Raw genomic sequence first — 15,867 nt, 5'->3', positions numbered from 1 at the left:
CAGAGAAGTTAAATGACTTGCCTGAGGTCGAACGGCAGGAAACAATAATTCTGATACTTATTAAGCATTTACTATGGGTCAAGTAAGCATTATTCTAAGCACTGGGGTATGTATATATACACTAATCAGGTCAGATATACTCTTTTTCCTCCACTGGGCTCAGAGTCTAAGCAGAAGAGAGAACACGGATTGACTCTCCATTTTGTAGTTGAGGAAACCAAGGCATAATGAAGTTAAATTACTTGCCCAAGATCACATAGCAGGCACATGGCAGAGCCGGGATCAGAACCTTGGTCTTCTGACTTCCGGCCCCGTGCTCTTTCCATGAAGCTTCAGTTGCTCAGTTATCACAGCTTTAATATTTTAGTGTCAGTTCTGTTTGTCACGATGCTGTTTCATTTTTAGGATCTGAAAACTTCATGAGGTCTTTTGGAAGAAATGAAAAAACAGCAAGCAATAATGTTAAACAGGTAGGCTTGTTCATCATTTTAAAGTCATTGTGAGGCTGGATGTTACAAGACATGTGTACCTCCCCATTTTGACATGTTGCATGGGTTTAATCATCTTTGAAACAGATGGCTCTATGTCTCAAGAGCTGATTAGAGCAACTACCCAATTTCAGTGTACTCTGAATTATTGGAGAGTGCCAGTGACAATTTTTTAGGTACTGATATTCAAAGGCAAGAAACCGTCAGTCAATTTATTGAGCACTTACTGTATGCAGGGTACTGTACTAAGTGCTTGGGAGAGTACAATGGTACAATATAACAGACACCTTCCCTGCCCACAATGAACTTACCTAACATGGAATATAATCGCTTATGGTCCCCACTGGGCTAGCTGTTTTTTGAGCTCTGCTTTCCTTTCTCTCAGTCAACCCAACGTAGGGGATAAAAGTAGGAGGATGGAAACTAGTCTTCATTTCCTCTTTTAGGGTGGTTATGTAAACCAGAGTCCCAGTCTGGAAATCAGGGCTTTGAGATATTCACAAATGCCTGATGTGTTGAGCAATGCTGACAAAGCCTGTTCGGTGGAACAGAGGTTACCCAACCTTCCAAGATTCTCCTTTCCTTAGAGGTGCCAATATGATTCAGGTGACCCCCAAAGCCCTAATAATCATCATCTTTTTTTTCCCCATAGGTGACTGAGTAGGTACTACAGAAGGAAAATAAGAAATAACAGAACTGTTTTATTTGGATGCATTTTTATTTTATGGGAGGCTCATAATGTTTGGCTTTCTTAATGGATTGTAAACAATATTCAAATATGATCTAATGACTAATTAGACTGAAGAAGAATATTTTGGCAATTTCCTCTGGGTATGTCAATTTTGACCCCCAAGTGCACATTTTATACTATTTTCATAAGATTTTAATGTTTTTATACGTTGTACAGCTGTCTCTCAAAAATGCCAATAAACAGGATTGTTTTATTGCTTCATCTTCTGCGGCTCTGAATTTAGGCCATTTTGAACATCTTTTTGATTGGCTACCTCAAAAAAGCTCCCCTTACATTTATATGCTAATAACCCAATCTTTTTCAAGACAGAATGAAGTTTACCTAACTCAGATAGCATTTCAGTTTTTAGGGGATGCTTCCTTAATGATTTATTGAACAACTGGTTCTTTTTTAAACACACTTCTAAGTATGCATCGTGCCAACATCATGTCAATCCCACTTCTACATTCTGGAAAAATAGGTCCATTGATGATAGTACAAAAGAAAATCTCATATTGCTATAAAAAAGAGAGGCACTGGTTCGAATGGAGGAATAATAATGATAGTTATGTATTGCTTCGTAGGAAATATTGAAATATTCTTTTAACAACCCAGCAACATTTTCTTGCCTTGATCAAAATATGCTGTATTAAAAGACAGTGTTTTTATACATAATATATATCAATATATAAATAAAATTAAGCACTTACCATTTGCCAAGCATTGTACTAAACGCTGTGTAGGTAGGTAATGAGTTGATTTCATTTCTGTCATTCTTAAAAAGAAAATCATTTTTCCCAACCAGCATTACTGCGATAGGAATAGGTCACTTAGACCTTTTATTATGTTGACATCAGAAAAATGCAATGATTTTTATCCAAATATATTTCCTCTAAAATATAAATATTTTAACACAACTTTTAGAAATGCAGAATATATTCCACTGACATCATCCAAATACTAATAGTCCAAAGTCTGCTAAATGATGAAGAAACTATATGCACAATCATCCACATTTAAAAACATTTTTATAAATATATAAGGTCTTTCTCTGGAAATTAATCATGAGTTAATTCACTTATAATTTCTAGTATGGAGCACCTTGGATTAGATACTGTGAAACTGAATTATTGGCACTTTTATGCATTCTAATCAGTTATGTACAAAACACAAGTTAAACTATCATATAGTAATATTCCAGTGATTAAAATGTTGAATGAAATAGTCCAGTATACTTTATATAGGCATCAAACCTTTCCGATTAGCTCTACTATCTTTGGGCCCAAATTCATAAGCATTTGTTTTCAATTAAAAAAAGGAGGTGGGGAGAGAGAGAGAGAGAGAGAGTGTGTGTGTGTGTGTGTGTAAACATGTTTTATGGTGGCCACTTATATTCCTTAACCTTTTAAACAATTTGTAAACTTTTTATATTAATTTGTATTGAAACCTAATTCTAAAAGCCACACAGGGAAGGACACGAGAACCATGCACGGAAACTCTTAACAGGTGCGTGATTTCTTTAAAGTTTTTCCTGCTTTGTGCCGCATGCTATCGGTTCGACATTACGAGCTTCGAGAAGTTAAAGTACAAAAGTGCCATGCTGTGCCACAAATTCCTCAGATCATTATAGGAACTCTGCATGACTCCAAAAATAACTTTGGTATGTGGTTATTGTCCTGGATTTATGGATAAAGATTTTTTTTGCTGTTATTGGTTAGCACTTGCATACAAACAAAGCAAATTATGGAAATGCCTGCTATTTGATTAGTGGCACACACTACCAGGAAGTTAACTCAACAACCTCACACTGAATTAGTACGTGATCTTGCCCTCATCATAGTTATCCTTCATGAAAATGGTTTTTAGGCAATATGCCACAACTTAGATATTCTTACCGTGACTTATGCTGCTAGATCGACCTGATTTTCTTTTGCTAACATTCCTTCACAGAAAACACCTTAGTACTACAGGAAAAGTCAAAACTCGATCCTTGATCTAGCTTCTAAAAATGATACCTATATGAAGAACGTTTATCTTGAGATGCAGATTAGTCACTGGGTGGTTAAAATCCCCATGTGATAAATGCTCAGCCTTCAGTTGTTTAGCCCTTATTCCCTAAAAACCGGAATGTGGAACTAGGCACAATCATACTTCTTAAGACTCGCCCCACAAGGAAACAGACAGCATGGTTAGAATTTTTGGGCTTTTAAAATCAATATGTACAGTATCGGTTGCCCCTTGTGACTCAAAGGTTCCATCCCTTAATTCCTTTGGTGCATGTCCTACTCAACCCCTTCCTTTACAAAATGAGAGCGGTTTGTTTGGAATAGCACCCAAACTCACCAAAACTCCCTGAAACCCACTCCGCTCCTCCCTGCCAGCAGCAACACCATCCGATGCTGCTTCTATGTTGTCTGGCTCTTGGTAAGTTGTCCGCACGCTTCAGGCTGCCAGACCGAGTCTTGTAATCTTAGCCGAGAGGAAGGAGTGAATGATGAAAACTATTGGTTTCGGACAAGAGTGCAGGTCCAGTTGCTAAAAGTGAGACAGACAGACAGACAGACACAAAGTTGTTCGCAAAATCAGAGACTGCTTAGTGGGTCTCCAGCTACTCTTGACCAGGGTGGCCGTTTGACAATTAGTTTGTCCTCAAAGAGTGTGTATTTTACTGAATTTGTGATTCTACCGTTGAATTTCCTCCAACTCCCATCAGGAATGGGCTTTCCGAAAGTTTGGGGAGGGAGGAGGTGAGAATGGCGTGGGATGCCCAAATTAGGGTGTCAGTTGCAGATCGGGTCCATCCCAGGAAAATCACAAAAATGAGTAATCTTCTTGAGGGCAAAAAAGCCGCAGCAGTCTACCTAAATTGACTGGTGTTCCTCTAGACCGTCAGTTTGTTGTGGTCAGGAAATGGCCTGTAATATCGTACTCTCCCTACTGCTTAGTACAGTGATCTGTGCACAGTAAGTGTTCAATAAATACGACTGTCTTTTGATTTGCTCATGATAGTCAGCTCTGCCCCCCAGAAGTAGAGGTGGGATGAGAAGCAGTTTGGCCTAGAGTAAAGAGCCCAGGCCTGAGAATCAAAAGAACTTAGGTTCTAATCCTGCATCCACCACTTGTCTGTTGTAGGACCATGGGCCAGTCACTTGACTTCCTCGGGCCTCAGTTTCCTCATGTGCAAATTGGGGATTCAATACCTGTTCTCTCTCCTCCTCTCACCTCTCTCCCCAGGTGGCTCAGGGACTCTGTCCAACCTATCTTACTTATATCTACTCTCACACTTAGCACATAGTGATCACTTGACAAATACCACAATTACTATTATTATCCATTGGTATCTGAGCAACAAATGCCATTAACTGATTGACTACAGACCATCTTTCTAGACCATAAGCTCATTGTGGGCAGGGCATGTGTCTAGCAACTCTGTTGTATTGTCTTCTCCCAAGCACTTAGTGTTCTGCACACAGTAAGAACTCAATAAATACCAACAATGATGATGGACAAAGTGTGCAAGAAGAACAGGCTCTGTCTCATAGATGCAAGCTCTGGGAGTGACAGAAAGCCCCAACAGAAGTAGAAGCACTCTGGGAACCAAGGGCTTGAAAAAGTAAATCTTTTCCAGAGGTAAGGGGAGACTTGATTACTATATCAGTCTCCTCGCTGACCTCCCTGCCTCCTGTATCTCCCCTCTCCAGTTCATACTTCACTCTGCTGCCTGGATCTTTTTTCTACGAAAATGACCAGTCCATGTTTTCTCACTCCTCAGAAACCTCCGTGGTTGCCCATCCATCTCTGCATCAAATAGAAACTCCTCACCATTGGGTTTTAAAGCACTTTATCCCCTCTTTTCTCGCCTCGCTGCTCTCCTACTCCAACCCAGCCCACACACTTCACTCCTCTAATACTACTCACTGTATCTCTATCTCATCTATCTCACACTGACCTCTCTGCCCACATCCTGCCCCGGGCCTGGATCACCCTGACCACCTGGATCACACAACAATGACTCTCCTCACCTTCAAAGCCTTTTTGAAGTCTCATCTCCTCCAAGAGACCAACTAAGTCCTCAATTTTATTTCTCCCAGGCCCTTCATTCACACAGCACCTCCCTCCCCCAAGCACTTAAGTACATATGCATAATTAATTTATATAAATACCTGTGTCCCCCTCTAGACTGTAAGCTCATTGTGGGCAGGAATGTATCTGTCTTACTGTACTTTCCCCAGCACTTAATATAGCACTCTTCACACACTAAAGCACTCAAATATAATTGATTGATTGATTCCCTTTGGATTGCATTGATTCTTATTTTCCCTGAGCCCCATTCCATGGCTAGTCCAACACTGGCCAGAGAGTTTGTTTCTGCGGTCTTTGGGCACAGGCAGAGAAGTGTACGGCCCTAAAGTGTAGCTAGAGCTTGTAACTTCATAATAATAACAATAATCATGGCTTTTGTTAAGCATTTACTCTGTGTTACCCACCAAACTAAGTGCTGAGGTAGATAGATACAAGATCATCAGGGCCCACATGGGGCTCGCAACCTAAGTAGAAGGGAGAACTGGAATTGAATCAGGTTCTAAGTCTTCTTTTCCTTTTCAACTCCCTTCTGCTTCACCCTGACTTGTTCTCTTTATTCACCCCTCGCCCCAGCCCCACAGTTCTTATGTCCATATCTTTAAGTCATTTATATTAAAATCGGTCTCCCCCTCTGGACTGTAAGCTTGTTGTGGACAGGGAAATTGTCTGTTATAGTATATTGTACTCTCTCAAGTGTTAACACACTAAACCTCAATAAATACGACTGACTGAATCCTCATTTTGCAGATGAGGGAACTGAGACCCAGAGAGGTGAAGTGACTTTCCCAAGGTCTCTTAGCAGGCAGATGGTGGAGCTGGCATTAGAACCCAGATCCTCCGAGTCCCAGGCCTGGGCTGTGTCCACTAGGCCGCTTCGACCAACTTGCCTCAACGTGCCAGACCCAGAGAAGTGAAGTGACTTTCCCAAGGTCCCTTAGCAGGCAGATAGTGGAGCTGGCATTAGAACCCAGATCCTCTGAGTCCCAGGCCTGGGCTGTGTCCACTAGGCCGCTTCGACCAACTTGACTCAACGTGCCTTTCTGGAGTCCCCCTTCAGCACAGCTAATGGGGGGAGGTGAAGTGACAGGCCCCAGCAGGACTTACCATCTCGCCGTCCTTTCCCCCAAAGTCTAGGTAGAGCATCCGGATCCCATCATCCGATGATGTCTTCAGTTTCTCGTAGGGCGACTGTATGATGGTCTTGGGGAAGGCTCCGTCCCGTGGCTCAGCCATGAGAGAGAATCCGTTCTCATAGTGGATGGTGAGGCGGCACTCCTGGTTTTTGTACGTGCAAGCTGAAAGACAGAATGCGCGTGTTGGCTTTACAGTGGCAACTCCTTGTGGACAAGGAACCTGGCTACCAGCTCTGTTATAATGTCCTCTCCCAAGTGCTTAATATAGGGCTCTGCACATAGTAAGCACTCAATAAATAGGAATGACTGATGAATGCCATCTACTTGGATGTCCTGCCGTCACCTCAAACTTAAAATGTCAAAAACAGAACTCCATCTTCCCACCCTAAGCCTGCCCTTCCTCTGATGGTAGACAGCACCACCAACCTTCCTGTCTCAAAAGCCCAAAACTTTTGCGCTATCCTTGACTACTCTCTCTCATCTACTCACATAATCAATCTCTCTCTAAATCCTGTCCAACCTTCACAGTATTGTAAAATCCACCCTTTCCCCTCCATCCAAACTGCTACCACATTAATCCAACCACTGACCTTATCCTGCCTTGATTATCATATCAGCCTCCTTTCTGGTCTCCCTGCCTCCTGTTTCTCCCCATTCCAGTCCATACTTCACTTTGCAGCCCAGATCATTTTTCTACGAAAACATTCAGTGCATGTTTCCCCGCTCCTCAAGAACTTCCAGTGATTGTCCACCCACCTCTGCATCAAACAGAAATGCCTTACTGTCAACTTTAAGACACTCAAAAAGCTCTCCCCATCCTACCTTCACTCACAAATTCCTTGTATCAACCCAACCTGCACACTTGACTCCTCCCAAGTCAACCTCCTCACTGTACCTGATCTCATCCATCTCACTGCCAACCCCCTGGCCACAGTGTCCCTCTGGCTTAGGATTTCCTCCCTCTTCATATCCGAGAGACCAACAGTCTCCTCATCTTCAAAGTCTTACTAAAATCACAACTGCTCATTTCCCAGACCATTTGCCCTCGCTTCTGCATCATCTATGCATTTGGGTCTGTACTCCTCAAGCACCTTCATTCTCTCCCCATCCCAGCCCTACAACGACTTACGTTCATATCTTTATACTCTGCCGCTTCTCAAACCTGTCTTTTATTTTAATGTCTGTCTCCACCAGACTGTAAGATCCCTGTGGGCAGGGATCACATCTACCAACTCTAGTGTACTCTTCCAAGTGCTTAGTAGACAGCTCTGCACAAAGTAAGTGCTTTTTGTCTTTTAAGGTATTCGTTAAGTGCTTACTATGTGACAGGCACTGTACTAAATGCTGGGGTAGATACAAGCTAATCAGGTTGGATCCAGTCCCTGTCCCACATAGGGCTCACAGTCTTAATCCCCCTTTTAAAGATAAGTTAACGGGCACAAAGATCACACAGCAGAGAAGTGATGGTGCTAGAATTAGAACCCAGGTCCTTCTGACATCCAGGCCCTTGCTTTTCTCCACTAGGCCACACTGCTTCTCAATAAATACCATTGATCTGGTGAGTAAAATGGTACCCTTTAAGGCCATGCTCACTCCTCTTGAATCACTGTAACCTCTCTGACTGTCCAGTGGGTCTGCCTTGTTCTCAAGGAACACAATTTCATTCAGCTTAGGATTCAAGTGGCCTCTGGTTCATTCTGGTGAAGGAGTTCAAAACCTTGGCCTCTTTTCCAGCACAAAATAAGTCTGAAAAATTTAAAGGCCTAAGTTGAAACCTCTTCACTTACCCTCCCCCCAGGTTTTAGAGATGGAGAGACATTTTGGAGCACTACTTAGCTTCGAAGTAATTACACAAAGGCATGGATTGTCTAGCAAGAAGCCCTGCAGCAGGAATTCTGCCTTCGCATTAGTTTGCTTGGCTTCTGGGAAAACTAGCCCAGCAGAAACCCCAAGGGGGCTGGGTGTGGGGGGAGGGGGAATGTCTTCGGTGTAGGGGAAGGAGAAGGGGCAGAGGAGGAAGTAGTCAAGAATTTACAGTCTGTCAGTCAGACAATCATAATTATTGAGTGCTTACTTTATGCAGATCACTCTACTAAGAGCTTGATACAGTACAATATAACAATATGGGACAACCTGACTACCTTGTATCCTCCCCCCCAGCGCTTAGAACATAGTAAGCGCTTAACAAATGTCATCATTATTGGGAAGCAGCGTGGCTCAGTGGAAAGAGCCTGGGCTTGGGAGTCAGAGGTCATGGGTTCGAATCCCAGCTCTGCCACTTGGCAGTTGTGTGACTGTGGGCAAGTCACTTAACTTCTCTGGGCCTCAGTTACCTCTTCTGTAAAATGGGGATTCACTGTGAGCCTCACGTGGGACAACCTGATTACCCTGTATCTGCTCCAGCGCTTAGAACAGTGCTCTGCACATAGTAAGTGCTTAACAAATACCAATATTATTATTATTATTAAACAGACACATTCCCAGTCCCCAGTGAGCTTACAGTCTAGAGGGGGAGATGGACATTAACAAATCAGTGAATTAGAGATATGTACATATGTGCTGAGGGGGTGAGGGAGGGGTGAATCAAGGCAGCAAAGCCAAGTGTCAGAGTGATGCAGAGGGAGAAGAGGAAATGCAGGCTTAGTCTTCGAGGAGATATGCCTTCAATAAGGCACTGAGACTGGGGACAGTAATAATCTGTCGGATATGAAGAGGGAAGGGCATCCCAGGACAGAGGCAGAACGTGGGCGAGAGGTGGACGGCAAGATAGACGAGACTGAGGTACAGTGAAAAGTCTGGCATTTAGAGGAGCGAAGTGTGAGGGCTGGGTTTAGTAGTGAGGTGAGATAGGAGGGAGCCAGGTGATTGAATGCTCTAAAGCTGATAGTAAAGACTCCCCTTCTAGACTGTAAACTCACTGTGGTCAGGGAACGTGTCTACCAACTCTGTTATATTTACTTTCCCAAGTGCTTAGTGTTCTGCACACAATAAGTGCTCAATAAATACAATCAAATGAATGAATGAATCAGCCTAGAACTCCCTGTCCTTTGACATCTGGGAGACTACCACTCTCCCCACCTTCATAGGCCCACTAAAATCACAGCTCCTTCAGGAAGCCTTCCTTGATTAACATTTTATGACCGCCACCACCCCCGCCACACACACCCTGGCACTGTCCCTCCCTTCTGTGTTGCCTGTGACATCCGGTCTACCCCTTTAAATAGTCTGACTGCCAGCATTTATGTACAGATCCTGTTTTCCCTCCTACTTAGACTGTGAGTCTCATTTGGGACTGTGTCCATTTGATTAACTTGTTTCTACCCCAGTGCTTGGAACAGTGCTTGACCCATAATAAGTGCTTAAAAAATACCATCATTACGAATTATTATATCCTTATATTCATTCTGCTGCTTCCCCCCTCTGCAATCTCCCTCACTAGGCTGCTCCAATAGGGCAGGAATCGCTACCAACTCCATTGTTTTGTAGTCTCCCAAGCGCCCAGTACAGTGCTTCACACATGATAAGCACTTAGTAAAAGTCATTAACTGATCAATTAAATATGGTTTAAATTCTTGGCAAATACAAAAAAGAAGGCTGACAAGTAATACTTTTTTGTAGTTCTGAAATGGCTGTGTTCACAGTGGGCACAGGAAACATGACTATCAACCTTATTATGCTGTCCTCTCCCAAGCACTTAGTACAGTGCTCTGCACACAGAAAGCGCTCAATAAGTACCACTGACTGAGTGATTTAGCCCATTTCCTACAGGATGGAGAATGATGGAAGAGTGGGGGCTAATTCCTCTGGCCTTGTATTTATTGTCGAACACCGGCATGAAGTTGAGCTCCTTAAATTTTGTTTGAAACCCTGCTGCTGGTCACGTGAGAAGCAGAGTGGCTTAGTAGATAGAGCCTGAGTCTGAAAATCAGAAGGATCTGGGTTCTAATCTCCACTCTGCCACTTGGTCTGCTGTGTGACCTCGGGCAAGTCACTTCATTTCTCATTGCCTCAGTTCACTCATCTTTAAAACGGGCATTAGGAATGTGAGCCCTCTGTGGGAGCGTGGCTCAGTGGAAAGAGCACGGGCTTGGGAGTCAGAAGTCATGGGTTAATAATGTTGGTATTTGTTAAGCGCTTACTATGTGCTGAGCACTGTTCTAAGCGCTGGGGTAGACACAGGGGAATCAGGTTGTCCCACGTGGGGCTCACAGTCTCAATCCCCATTTTACAGATGGGGTAACTGAGGCACCGAGAAGTGAAGTGACTTGCCCAAAGTCACACAGCTGACAAGTGGCAGAGCCGGGGTTCGAACCCATGACCTCTGACTCCAAAGCCCGTGCTCTTTTCCACTGAGCCATGCTGTTTCTCTGTGAAACTATGAAATGGAGGGGATGATAATCCTGACTGGAGATACACTCTAACAGCTCCTTATCAGTTTTTTGGCTTTTTTAACTCGTTCCTCCTCTGCCTCCCACCCTCTAAAAGTGGGGGCCCCTCCAGACTCAGTTTTGGGTCTCCTTCTATTCTCCATCTACACCCACTCCCTTGGGGAACTCATTCGCTCCCATGGCTACAACCACCATCTCCCTGTAGGTGTTTCCCAAATATACAACTCCAGCCCTCACCTCTTTCCTTCCCTGCATTCCCTCCGGCCTTCAGGACATCTCTATCTGAATGTCCCACCGACACCTCAAACAACCGTGTCCAAAACTAAACTCCTAATCTTCGAAGCAGAAACCTTGTCCCCTCCCCTTGTCTTTCCCATCACTATAGATGATACCACTATCCTATCTCACAAGCCCGTATCCTTGGCTTTGTCCTCAACTCGCCTTTCTCATACAACGCACATAATCAATCCGTCACCAAATCCTGCCAGTTTCACCTCCACATTGTTAAAACCTGCCCTCTCCTCTCCATCCGAACTATGACCAGGCTGATCCAACCACTTTTCCTACCCTGCTCTGACTACTGCATCAGCTTCCTCACTGACCTCTCGGCCTCCTGTCTGTCCCCACTCAAATCCATACTTCGTTCTGCTGCCCGGATCGTTTTACAACAAAATTGTTCTCCCCACTCCTCACGAGCCTCCGATGGCTGCCCATCTACCTCCCCATCAATCAGAAATTTCTAACCAACTCAATCAGCCGACCCTGTCCCACCTCACTGATCTGCTACCGCAGCCTAACCCGCACACTCCGCTCCTCTACCTCCGGCTTACTTACTGTGCCCCGGTCTCATCTATATCTCCTCCAACCCTTTTCCCACGTCCTCCCCCTAGCCTGGAATTCCCTCCCTGTCCATATATCTCAGACCACTACTCTACTCTCTTCGCTTTTAGACCATTATTAAAGTCTCATCTCCTCCAAGAGGCCTTCCCCAATTAAGCCCTCTTTTCCCTGGCTCCCTCTCCCTTCTGCATCATCTATGCACTTGGAACTGTGAACTTTGGGCACCTGGTATTTGCCCCACCTTCAACCCCACAGCACTTATGTACTTAACCTATGTTATATATTATAAATTATATATATTGATCAATGTCTGTCTCCCCTTCTAGACTGGAAGCTTGTTGTGGGCAAGGCATGTGTCTACCAACTCTGTTGTACTCAAGTACAGTGCTCTGCAAATAGAAAATACTCGATAATTACCACTGAGTGATGAGGCACTGTTATTCTGAACATTTTTTAAAATTTTTCAATGATAGTCTTGCCTTGTGTGTCTGTTCTATCCCCTCTAGAATGTGAGGCATTTGCATGCCAGAGACTGTCTGAATCGGTGTGCTTGTATTATTATTATTGTATTATTCCCCGGGACTTAGAATAATTTCCTGCATATTATAAGTGCTTAAAAAATACCACTTTTACTACACAACATCTGAAAAAATACTGGGATAATAAAAAATGCTTTTATTTATCTAAAGAATTTTTGGCATGGTTTTGGGGTTGGGGGAGAGACCTGTCACTATAACCTGATTTTGTTGAAAGAGCATGTACAGCACATATCTAACACACATACACACACACACAGAGATTTATTTTATTTACGACTTTAGCAGGCTTTTCAATCTAATCAGAGTAAAAGTTGGGCCAAATCATGCCTATAAAGCAGGTACTAAACTGCATCCTTCTAACTAAAACTCCACGACAAAGTAAATGACAATAAAACCCACTTGAAAATTTTTTTCAAGGTATTAGTTAACTTCAGCCAACTCTAGCACTTATATGTGTACATTTATTTTAGTGTGCAATCAATTATTTATCTTGATTACTCTGGAAATATTTTCATGCTTATCTTCCCTGTTAAAATGTAAATGCCTAGTGGGAATGGAACGGGTCGCTTGTTTCATACTTCCCAATCAATCAGTACAGTGAAACACACTCATAAGGCATTCAATTAATAACACCACTACTAATTTCTAACTAACATTAACGAGGAAGCTACTTAGGAGGAAAAAGGGAGATGATGGGCAAATAGCCTCCAATGCAAAATGCATCACATTTAAACACGTTATTTGAAAAATACCCTGCACGTAGGAAAAATTTTTACGAAGGGACCTGAAATAGTGGTTAAATGTAACATAGGATTTACTAATGACAAAATGAACAAGGAGACAAAGGTGACTGATTTGGGTTGGAGATCAAAAACGAGAAAATTTTTCTATTAAAAAAAAAACCTAACTCAGAAATGTCCATTTCTCTCTGCTCACCAGGCCTGAAGTTTTGCTCGGCACATAGTAAGCGCTTAACAAATACCAACATTATTATTATTATTATTAAGTTTTGTCGGGTCACCAGAAACAGGAATCGACAAGAGTGCTTTTGGCCACCAGAGGGTACCAAAATTCCTCCCTACACACTGCAGAAGTAGAATGCGTGGAAAATCAGAAGGGAAATATTTGTTCTGGGCTGGAGATGTGGAAGAGAGAAAGGAGAGTCGAACCCCAGAGCAACCTCTGGGCTGGGTTCAGTTCTGGAACCAGCATTTCCTGAAGACTAAATCAGTTTCTATTCATTACAAAATCAAAAACACATGAATAACCTCAGTCTCGATTCTAATCCCAGCTCAGCCGCTTGCCAGCTGTGTGACTTTGGGCAAGTCACTTCACTTCTCTGGGCCTCAGTTCGCTCATCTGTAAAATGGGGATGAAAACTGTGAGCCCTTTTATCCCCCAGAGCTTAGAACAGTGCTTTGCACATAGTAAGCGCTTAACAAATGCCACCACTATTATGTCGACCATCCCCTCCTCCTCCATACCTTATCTCACCTTGGCTTCATGGACTCTGTCCTCTCCTGGTTCTCCTCTTACCTCTCTGGCCGGTCATTCTCGGTCTCCTTCGCTGGTGCCTCCTCCCCCTCCCATCCTTTAACTGTTGGAGTTCCTCAAGGGTCAGTTCTTGGCCCTCTTCTGTTCTCCATTTACACGCACTCCCTCGGTGAACTCATTCACTCTCACAGCTTTGACTACCATCTCTACGCAGATGACACGCAGATCTACATCTCCGCCCCTGTTCTCTCCCCCTCCCTTCAGGCTCGCATCTCCTCCTGCCTCGGGACGTCTCCACCTGGATGTCGGCCCGCCACCTAAAACTCAACATGAGCAAGACTGAGCTCCTCATCTTCCCTCCCAAACCCGGTCCTCTCCCAGACTTCTCTATCACCGTGGATGGCACGACCATCCTTCCCGTCTCTCAGGCCCGCAATCTCAGTGTCATCCTTGACTCGTCTCTCTCGTTCACCCCACACATCCTATCCGTTACCGAGACCTGCCGGTTTCACCTTTACAATATCGCCAAGATCCGCCCTTTCCTCTCCACCCAAACGGCTACCTTACTGCTACAGGCTCTTGTTATATCCCGGCTAGACTACTGTGTCAGCCTTCTCTCTGACCTCCCTTCCTCCTCTCTCGCCCCGCTCCGGTCTATTCTTCACTCCGCTGCCCGGCTCATCTTCCTGCAGAAACGATCTGGGCATGTTACTCCCCTTCTTAAACAACTCCAGTGGTTGCCTATCAACCTCCGCTCCAAACAAAAACTCCTCACTCTAGGCTTCAAGGCTCTACATCACCTTGCCCCTTCCTAGCTCTCCTCCCTTCTCTCTTTCTACCACACACCCCGCACGCTCCGCTCCTCTGCCGCCCACCTCCTCACCGTCCCTCGGTCTCGCCTATCCCGCCGTTGACCCCTGGGCCACGTCTTCCCGCAGTCCTGGAACGCCCTCCCTCCTCACCTCCGCCAAACTGATTCTCTTCCCCTCTTCAAAACCCTTCTTAAAACTCACCTCCTCCAAGAGGCCTTCCCAGACTGAGCTCCTCTTCTCCCTCTACTCCCTCTGCCACCCCCCCCCTTTACCTCTCCGCAGCTAAACCCTCTTTTTCCCCTTTTCCCTCTGCTCCTCCACCTCTCCCTTCCCATCCCCACAGCACTGTACTCGTCCGCTCAACTGTATATATTTCCATTACCCTATTTATTTTGTTAATGAATTGTACATCGCCTTGATTCTATTTAGTTGCCATTGTTTTTACGAGATGTTCTTCCCCTTGACTCTATTTATTGCCATTGTTCTTGTCTGTCCATCTCCCCCGATTAGACTGTAAGCCCGTCAAACGGCAGGGACTGTCTCTATCTGTTGCCGACTTGTTCATCCCAAGCGCTTAGTACAGTGCTCTGTACATAGTAAGCGCTCAATAAATACTATTGAATTAATTGAATGAATACTCTGTTTCACCTGATTATCTTATATCTATTCCAGCGCTTAGAATGATGCCTGGCACATAGTAAGCACTTAACAAATACCATTAGAAAAAAACACAAAAACCCAGAGTGACCCAGAGGGTAAATATCTGGAGCAAGAAGAGGGAGCTCTAGATGTCAATTCCTGCTGGGCCTATTTAAGCAGGACAAGGCCACAGCCTGACCATGAACTGATAATGACAATAATAACAACAACATTTGTTAAGCACTTACTGTGTGCCTGGCACTGTTCTAAGCGCTGGCTAGCGAAAAAGCGATGTGATCGGGCTTGGGTGACTGGAAGCATCTGAAAGGATTGTGTCTGCCAACTCTGTGGGATTGTTTTCTCCCAAGCTCTTAGTAGAGTGCTCTGAACATAAGCAGAGCTCAATCAATCCTACTGACTGAGGAATCAATCAATCATGCTGATGGAGCACTCATTGTGAGCAGAGCTGGGGAGGGTGGCTGGGGGGGCGTCCGGTGGTACTCACGGGTGGTGACTTGTGAAATGAGTTGGGCCGCGTGGTGGCAGCCTTGCACTATGCTCCTCGTCCACTGGGACAGGTCTCGGCCGTTCTCTGCACGGAACAGGTGGGTCTCGATGCCTTGCCTGGTCCCAGTCCGAGTAGCGAAGGTCAAATCCGCACCAGCCTGTGGAGACCCCTTCCCGGGGCCTGAGTGCACCAGCCTGAAATTAAAGAAGAGGA

The 15,867-nt window shown here is 44.4% G+C and overlaps 1 protein-coding gene across 5 annotated transcripts in view; it reads right to left on the bottom strand.

The window, feature by feature from the left end:
* Window positions 1–257: 257 nt before the first annotated feature.
* SNTB1 (syntrophin beta 1) overlaps window positions 258–15,867 on the bottom strand; it is an 86,667-nt gene continuing 71,057 nt past the window's right edge. Inside the window, exons 5-9 of one of the 5 annotated variants that reach the window (XR_003759066.2) lie at window positions 15,652–15,848; window positions 6,406–6,596; window positions 3,562–3,753; window positions 1,929–1,993; window positions 258–426 (exon numbers count right to left, since the gene is read on the bottom strand). Coding sequence is in view for 1 of the 5 variants with exons in the window: in XM_029064221.2 (XP_028920054.1) it covers window positions 3,661–3,753; window positions 6,406–6,596; window positions 15,652–15,848 (481 nt within the window). In the remaining 4 variants the exon portion in view is untranslated. Of the gene's footprint in view, window positions 427–1,169; window positions 3,754–6,405; window positions 6,597–15,651; window positions 15,849–15,867 lie in introns of those variants that run through there. The other 4 variants (XR_003759067.2, XR_003759064.2, XR_003759065.2 and 1 more) reach the window with 4 other exon arrangements.

The sequence above is a fragment of the Ornithorhynchus anatinus genome, chromosome 4, assembly GCF_004115215.2.
Source record: "Ornithorhynchus anatinus isolate Pmale09 chromosome 4, mOrnAna1.pri.v4, whole genome shotgun sequence".
NCBI classification, from domain to species: domain Eukaryota; kingdom Metazoa; phylum Chordata; class Mammalia; order Monotremata; family Ornithorhynchidae; genus Ornithorhynchus; species Ornithorhynchus anatinus.
Note: the sequence above shows the minus strand (reverse complement) of the source record. Positions and strands in the feature narration are given on the sequence as shown.